This window comes from Capsicum annuum, chromosome 1 (assembly GCF_002878395.1).
Source record: "Capsicum annuum cultivar UCD-10X-F1 chromosome 1, UCD10Xv1.1, whole genome shotgun sequence".
NCBI classification, from domain to species: domain Eukaryota; kingdom Viridiplantae; phylum Streptophyta; class Magnoliopsida; order Solanales; family Solanaceae; genus Capsicum; species Capsicum annuum.
Window position 1 is genome coordinate 177,330,505 of NC_061111.1, and position 8,673 is coordinate 177,339,177.

Sequence of the window (8,673 nt, forward strand, 5' to 3'; positions counted from 1 at the left end):
GTGTATTATAAATACCTTGTTTGGTACAATTTTTAGTCAGTGTATAACTAAAGCAAGCATTAGTTATACACTCTATTGTGTATTAAGGTGTGTATTACTAATACCACCCATTTTCTATGTATTAGTAATGCAAAGTCTTTAATACATGCATTAACTTATTAAATGACCTTAATACCCCTCAATTTTCCTCTCAAAATATTTCATTTTTCCTTTTTTCACCATTTTAATTTGCAATAGTGAATCTTTTTTAAATATTTCACAATTTTTTCCCACCATTTTAATCTACAACAATGAATAATTGATTTAAATAATTGTAACATATTTTTGCTTTGCTTCGGGGCTCTTTAAAAAGATTAAAAAAAATTGAGACTATTTCTTAATCTTACGTCTTATATTTTATTTTTGTTTCGACTATGTTAATCCGTTGGCATAATATTTCATGCGCAAAGACAAAAGTCTTGCAATTAATTTGAAACCTCTATATACTAGTTCAACAATACTAATTATATTTGAGATCGCAAAAAAATTTTGTTGTAAAAAAAGTGTACAAAATCAAAAAAGGATATTTTTATAAATAAACATTTCTTTTATAGATATTATGTAAGATGTATTATTTCTTATACATCAAACCAAACAATGTATAAGAAATAATACATGCATAAGTAATACAAGCATAAGTAATATAAGCATTACTAATGCAAGCATTACTTATACACTATATTTTGCATTTATCTTATATTTTGCATTGATCTTATACCTGTTTTCGCTCCTCTAACAACTATTTGTTATTTTTTTTAATTTTTTATTTTTGACAAAACTGGTTACTCTATTCATTCCGGTAATATCCAAGAAGTCAAGTTGTTTTTTTTCCCTATAATAACAAGATTTTATTTGTTTCTATATCATGTAAGTCAAGACAATATTCCTTCTAACAGAGAAACCTATCAACCTAGAAACATGTGCTCTGTTGTTGTCTCACCGTCAGGGAAGCATTATAGATAACTGATCCGATCCTGTTTGATGAACTGTGAACTCAATCAATACTATAGATGTTTCCCCTAGCAAGTTTCTTTGCCTCCAACTCATATCTTAGTACAGTAAGATCACCAGCTATCACCAAGGACATGACCATCTTTATGGTGTTATACAATTTTTTCTGTGAGAGCACTCTACCAATTATGTCTTCGAATATTCATTCACATAATTTGATTTGCTTTTTCCAATAACGTGAATTGTCTAATCTTTCGATGTATGTTGTAACCATTCAGAGATGTGATTGAAGGAATGCGTATGGACTTAAGTCGAGATACAGAAACTTTGACGAACTATACCTATATTATGATTATGTTGCTGGTACGGTTGGGTTGATGAGTGTTTCAATAATGGGTATTGCACCTGAATCAAAGGCAACAATGGAGAGCGTATATAATATTATTTTAGTAGGTAAATTATTTAGTTGAGTGATTTTTATAGTTTTTAAAAATTATGAATATAAAATTATATTTAAAAAAATCTTTTCAAAAGTCTAAAAAAAAAAAATACGAACAAACACAGATCCAATCCATCCTATTATTATGTTATTATAATAATATTATTAATAAAGAGAAAAAAGGTGAGACCATTTGTATTTTGGTTTTTCTGAATGTGGTGTGACATGCTCACATTTCTGCATTTTGCATGTCATTCGTTGAAAGGAAAGAGACACAATGGGCTCCTCCTCCTCTGCACAACCCACCACCTATCTATCCCCACCCCACAAAAGCCCATCGTCTATCCCTATTTTAATCAACCATTTTTATCTTTTCATTTTCTGGGTTATCCTCATTTCATTTGATTATTATTCCTTTATAAACATCATTTTCTCAAATACTATTTGGAATAATGTGTGATTTTTCTCCTTCATAGACCCCACAAACCCAAACAACACACGTTGTTTTTGTTCGTCTATCTTAGATAATAATCTTCTTTTATTAACCCAAAAAGTTATTCTATGATCACACCAAAAAGCCAAATATCCTTTTCTTGATTTTTGGGTGTTGTATCATTTTTGGTTCCCTTCTTGCCTTAGCAATCTTTCTTTCATCATTTCTTCTTCATTGGGTTTTGGGGTTGTTCCGTATCTTTGTCTAATTTTTCTTCCCTTTTTAAACAAATCATTTTTTTCCTGACACCCAATTCTATTCCCAGACCAAAATCCTTGTTTGGCTGTCTTGGTAATAGGGTTTGTTTTTTCTTGTTGTCTTTTTGTCTCACGGGTTTGAATAAAAAAAACCCCATTTTGTGCAAAACAATGCTGCAGATGGGTTATGCAAATTTGGCCTTGTTAACCCAGAAATGAATAGTCTTGCTGTACAATTTTGGACCTTTCTTGTTCAGTAATTTTTACAAATAATTGGTGTGCAATTTCTCTTTGGTTTGGGGAATTATGGGGTGTGTTTATGGGAAGTGTTGTTGTAGATACCCAAGATCTTCAGATGGTGATAACAGGGAAGATTTGGGTAGATATGCTCAGGTACAAACACATATTCTTGCTGGCAGGTCTGTAGAAAGTGCACAAGTTCCTTCTCATAACTTCAGGTTAGAATATACTGTGCTTACTCAACGTGGGTTTTACCCTGAATCACCTGAGAAAGAAAATCAAGATAGTTATTGCATCAGAACACAGCTTCAGGGTAATCCAAATGTTCATTTCTTTGGTGTGTTTGATGGGCATGGACAGTTTGGTACTGAATGTTCTGTGTTTGTTAGGGATAGGCTTGTTGAGATTTTATCGAATGATTCAACGTTGTTGGATGATCCTGTTAAGGCTTACAATTCTGCATTTTTAAGAACAAATGAAGAACTTCATAGTAATATTGATATTGATGATTCCATGAGCGGTACAACTGCTATAACTGCTCTTCTTGTTGGAGACATGTTGTATGTGGCTAATGTTGGTGATTCAAGAGCTGTGCTTGCTGTTAAAGAAGGAAATAGAGTTGTTGCTAAGGATTTGTCTTCTGATCAGACGCCATTTAGGAAAGATGAATGTGAGAGAGTGAAAAGCTGTGGGGCAAGAGTTCTTAGTGTTGATCAAGTGGAAGGTTTAAAGGATCCTGATATTCAGTCATGGGGGGATGAGGAAACAGAAGGAGGTGATCCACCTAGGTTATGGGTTCAAAATGGGATGTATCCAGGGACTGCTTTTACGCGGAGTGTCGGAGATAGTACAGCTGAAACTATTGGTGTAGTTGCTGTCCCAGAGGTTTCAACAGTGCATCTTACAGCTCATCATCCTTTCTTTGTAGTTGCAAGTGATGGAGTCTTTGAGTTCCTCTCCAGCCAAACCGTGGTGGACATGGTAAGGGTTACCTTATTTGATGCTAGAATCTACAGAAATCTATTTATTCTTGTTTTTATTAATCTTGATTGTTTTATGCAGTGCTTAACACATCTTCATTATTAGCAATTGTCACTGGTGGAGTGGCTCTATGCACTTCTGATATCAGAATTTTTGTATGGCATGTTCTGTTTCAGCAGGATAGTGGACATTATTCGTGTCAAATTCGTTGGTGTGTGTTGTCTATTTCTATGTATGTGTTGCTGTAGCAGTATATGTGTATGTATCAGCTATTGAAGTAAATCTTGATGATATTTGCCCTATTGGGGACTATGCTACATTAAGCCGAGATTCTTTTAAAGTATCCTCTTTGTGAAAATGTGAGGATAAGGCTGCATACTGTATACACATTCGCCGTCTGCCCTTCCACTAGTCGAGGAGCATTTCATGTACGGGGTAAGCTCATTATAATTTGTTGAGTTGCTAGTAACTCCAGTTAGTTAAGCTGAAGTCTGAAGGCAAGTTAGTATTAAGTGAGAAAACATAGAAACTACTGCTATCGCACCTTAGTCCTAAACTAATTGGTGCAGGTGATATGAATCCACTATATCCTTTCCGCTCACCAGTTTTAGGCAAATATTTGATAATTTGTCCTTTAAGACATTAATTAGGATATTAAGAAGCTGGAGATTATTTACATCTGCCACTTAATCCTACATTGAGATACAAATCTCAAAACACTATGTTCCTAACGACAGGATCCCGACTAAGTTTTGATCTCAATCAGTTGATGTGGCCTCCATTTTGTTCTGTTATTTGTTAGCTTCGCTTGAATTTCTAGAGGTTATCAGTCTAAGGAAATAAATTTTCCATGTGATTTTAGGCCTACACCTTCAATCATCATTATGTTGCATGTAGTTGGAGGTTTATGTAGTATGGTCAAACAATCTTAGGTGTCCTCTCTCATTTTGCCTTCTATGTTTGATACTTGTATCTTCTATCCGATTTTTAATTTTTGGTAGTTTTTGTTCCTTTTTTTTCAAATTGCTTTATCATGCTTTATGTAATTACTTGATTAAAAAAAAAAGTGATGCTTTATATAGTATTTTGCCATGATATGGGGTATGTTGTTGTTGTTGTATAGTATTTTGCCATGACTTCTTCTCTTCCGTTATTTTTTTTTTCCGGACTGCTTTGTTTTGCTTTCCTTGGGCCGAGGTTCTATCCTCTCTACCTCCCAAGGTAGGGGTTAGGTATGCATACACTCTATCCTTCCAAACCCACTTGTTGGATTACACCGGATATGTTGTTGTATCTAATTTTTAGTTTTTAATCTTGTCGTGTACCTACTCAATGTCCACATACAGAACTCTTTTGTGAATATGTTGGAACACAGACTCCACTGTAACATTAGTGGTCTCATTTATTGAATTGTCGCTTGACTTTTGATAGGCGCTGTCCTATCAAATAGCACTCCTGTATGTGTTCCGTTTTCCTCTATTATTTAATTATCTTCTTTGAACATGAAGCCTAGATATATTGATTGTCTGTCCAAACTGGCAAAGCGTTTAGATATGTAGTTTTGCTTAATATCATTTCAATGCGGAGCTTGTTATCTAATGATAAACAGGATGATTCTTTTTTTTTTTTTTTTGGTTTAACCATTCGGTATTCGGTACTCAATGGCCCAACTAATTCGGGTTCACACCTCATATTGCTCATTTGAGGGGGGAAACTCTCGGATAGGAATTTCGCCATTACCAGAGCTCGAACCTCGAATCTGAGAGATCCCATACATTCCACCGAATCCCTTGGTGGTAGGGGGAAGTTCTTGAACGCATAACTACATATGTAATTTTGCCTTTCTTTTCCTTCTTCTTCTTTCTGTCTTTTTTGTCTTCTTCCTCTGTAGATATTTGAATGTTCTTTTCACGGGGGAGTAGCTTGTCCTTTTTCATTCTAATCTGGCATTTAGTGTTATTAAATGCTCACTTGAGGTGCATTGCAAGCTGGTTTTCTTGCCCTGGTTCATGCAATACTTTAATGCAAGCACAAAGGTTATAACGTGTGCAACATCCTCATAGGCACTGTTTTTAAAGAGCAGAATTAAATAACATTCAGAGTGAATATGTTAATAATCAAAATTAGGTAAGAAGAAATTTAGTAATAATAAGACTAGCTAAATCTCTTGATTAAAAGAATAGCTTAAGCTAAATTTAGAAACTTTAAATTGTATTTACATTTAATGTATAATATAAGATGTACTTGCCTGACACGATTTTGACTTCATATATTTCAATATTGACAATCTTCGAATATTCTGTAAATGTACTTGTCTGTATAGGTTTTTGGTACAATATGTCTGTCATTGTGTAGCTGCATATGTGTGTGTGTGTGTGTGTGTGTGTGTGTGTGTGATTGACACGATTTTGATACTTTGTCTGTATAGGTTTTCGTACATTATGTCTGTCATTGTGTAGCTGCGCGCGTTTGTGTGTGTGTGTGTGTGTGTGTATTCATCTTCTGTGCCTTCCTTAGTTAAAGTTCATGACATTAATTGTGCTTAACCCGTGGTGCTTTATTTTAACACACACAACGTTTGACAACACTGGTGGCACGTCGTATACCGGATTAGTGGTAGTTTTGCCAACAAATTATTAGAAAATGCTGAAAAAGTAGTTCGATGGAAAGCTTGATCATGTGTTTGTGATCTCAGCAACCATTTGCGTAAGTTATTGTTAACATATTCTGCCTTGTTTCCTATTTCTTCTTGTGTAGGTAAATAGATGTGCAGACCCTAGGGATGCAAGTTCAGCCATTGCTGGAGAATCTTACAAACTGTGGCTAGATCATGAAAACCGGACAGATGATATAACAATCATCATTGTACATATTAAAGCCTTATCCAATGTATGAACCATTTGATTCTTATTTGTTGATTTTGTTGTTTCTTTTCTAATTATCTGGATAGAAATTCACATATTTCCACTTTGCTTTCACTGTGTAAATCAGTATGTTCCTATGGTTAGTAAGAAGTACTAACAACTTGATAGATGGAGTCTAAGAGCAACTGTTCCTAATATTACTGGACTGTGTTCTTTCTTCTTTAATGATGTTCTTTCTGAAGGGGCGTAGGGTGATGGTGGTGGTAGGTTCGATAATTATGGATTTGTTCTATCGATTTCTTTAACATAGCATCAATATAACATAGTTCCCAAAATTAATGCCTGCTATATCTAGCCTTTCGTATTTCCACGATTCAAGGTTACTTCATATTTCTGTTTACTTTTGGATTAGCTAATATACTCTGAAGTTGGATAGTCAGGTGGTGATGCCACAGCCAAAAGAAATGGAGGAAGAACAACGAACACAGAGAAAGAAACATCGGAGATATTTTTCACTCCGTGTGCTTCGGAAGGTTTTCGGTCGGTAAGGAGTGACTTTTCTGAAGTGAGCTGTTGTCAACCGGTTTCATCATTAGACCAGAGCTCCAAAGTAGTAGTTTCATCTAGCTTGTGAGTTTCACTCTTCCCCAATTTTCCTCTTTTATTAATCTGTATATTGTTCTACAAGTGACCGCTTGGTTGTGCTTCTCTTGCAGGGATTGAACAAAGAAAAGACTTACCAAGGGTTTCCATGCATTTCCACATATTTTAGATGTGCCTGAAACGGTAACTTCCTTCATTCCATAGTCATTGATGATTATCAACACACCTAACACGCCATGCATAAGTAGTGAACTGATAGCGTAGATTATACCCTTCTATACATTTGTCTGAATGTGACAGATAGAGGCACCTGAGCGGCATTCATTTAACAATTGAACCTATGTCGTTTCCTTGTAACAGAATCTAGCAGTTTATGGATCTATTGCCCTCCGACTTCAATTGGTTACACTACTCACTTCAGTTGCTTCTCACTTTGCGTTCTGGTGCATAGCAAGCACATCAATCAAGTTTACCTGGGTTTTTCTGGAGACTTCTTTGCTGGGGCGCTGCTTCTGTCAAAAGCTTAACACTGATGCTCATGTACATGGGTTAGTCATGTACATGAGAGCTGTTCAATAGTTGCATCTTCTTGCAAACAAAAGAGCAAACTTCTTACTGTATTCCATCTAAACTTGTCAGTTTTAGTACGGTAACACATTTCTATAACGTCATTTAGTCTTGGCTGTGGAAGAACTAATTGTTGTACAATGTCACACATGAAAATTGGTAAAATTTGTATAGAGAATGACTGCATATGAATCCTTAGTGATCGTCGTGCAAGGGATTTGGCAGAGCACTTGTATAGACTTGCTACCTTTACATACGATGCCTTGTGCTGTTCCCAAGGAAAAACAAGATTCCCTTAACGGGAAAAATGTTGGTGGGTAATGACAAAAAGAGTCCCACAATTGCCTTTTTGCAGGTTAACTATTTCGTGAGAGACTTCTACTAAGTCCTTTTTTTAAGCTAAGCCAGTAGGTCATGGATCTGTCATGATGAGAATGGATTTCTCCATAGCATAATCTAAATGTAATATAAGTACTAGAGTATGGTTCACCTCCCTTTTCGACACGACAAAGGGGAGATATGAATTCCATTTAGGTGTGTGAGGGCTCTAGATAACAGAACTTAAAAGTAAATCATCAAAGCCCTACCCTATAGTCTCCTAACTAGTTGAATCATAATTTCAATTTGCGCATAAGTTAAAGTTAGATCATCTAACTATTTCTTTAGATCACTCTTTCTAAACCTGGCAATATTTATTTTTTTTTGAACCGATTGGCAAAAGAGAATGCAGGTAAAAAAAAAGAAAGAAGATGTAATAGCTAGGTTAGGAGCGTCAATTTCAGTCCATATTTGTGAAAAGAGTTCATTTAACCCATATTTAGTGAATTGGATCACTCATATTTCAAATGGGTAAATATGCACTTCAATTCATTTTAAAAGCTCATACAAATATGGATACCCATTTACACAAAGAGATCACCCACCTATGCTTAAAGTTTCAGTTTTTTTCTTTTCTAGTTTCTTTTCTTCTTCTTTTTTTCTTTCTTTTTTCCTTTAATTTACTTTTTTTCTTTTTCATTTTTTTACTCATTCCTTATAATTTCTTTTTTTTCTTTCTCATTTTTCATCTATTTTTTTTTCTTTGTATTCTTTTTCTTTTTTCGCTTTCCCCTTTCTTATTCTTATTTCATCATTCGTATTCGCTTGAGACCTACATGGGTTAATAAATATAAGCTTTTAATTATCCCATTTAGCCTATATAATTCATAATATCTCTTATCAATTAAATATAATCCATAGTCTCACTCCTTTATTATTATTTTTTCTATCTTTTATTTCTCCTTCTTCTTTTTTTTTTTT

General features: G+C 34.6%; 1 protein-coding gene across 3 annotated transcripts; it reads left to right on the plus strand.

Moving 5' to 3' along the window:
• Positions 1–1,662: 1,662 nt before the first annotated feature.
• Positions 1,663–7,572, plus strand: LOC107856209 (probable protein phosphatase 2C 35). 3 transcript variants are annotated; one of them, XM_016701195.2, is made up of 5 exons: positions 1,663–3,340; positions 6,098–6,229; positions 6,641–6,834; positions 6,921–6,990; positions 7,168–7,572. In XM_016701195.2, the coding sequence occupies exons 1-4, from the start codon at positions 2,426–2,428 to the stop codon at positions 6,925–6,927; spliced, it is 1,248 nt and encodes a 415-aa protein (XP_016556681.1). In that variant the 5' UTR covers positions 1,663–2,425; the 3' UTR covers positions 6,928–6,990; positions 7,168–7,572. The 3 variants fall into 3 exon arrangements, with proteins under 3 accessions (XP_016556681.1, XP_016556682.1, XP_016556683.1); XM_016701196.2 differs by having other exon boundaries at positions 1,667–3,340; positions 6,633–6,834; XM_016701197.2 differs by having other exon boundaries at positions 1,667–3,340; positions 6,645–6,834.
• Positions 7,573–8,673: the final 1,101 nt, after the last annotated feature.

Bases quoted from the DNA above. Each gene is read 5' to 3' on its own strand.
- LOC107856209 (XM_016701195.2), top strand. From the start codon at position 2,426: ATGGGGTGTGTTTATGGGAAGTGTTGTTGTAGATACCCAAGATCTTCA. The intron at 3,341-6,097 runs GTAAGGGTTACC...CTTCTTGTGTAG, and splicing joins GCCAAACCGTGGTGGACATG to GTAAATAGATGTGCAGACCC. The intron at 6,230-6,640 runs GTATGAACCATT...GAAGTTGGATAG, and splicing joins ATATTAAAGCCTTATCCAAT to TCAGGTGGTGATGCCACAGC.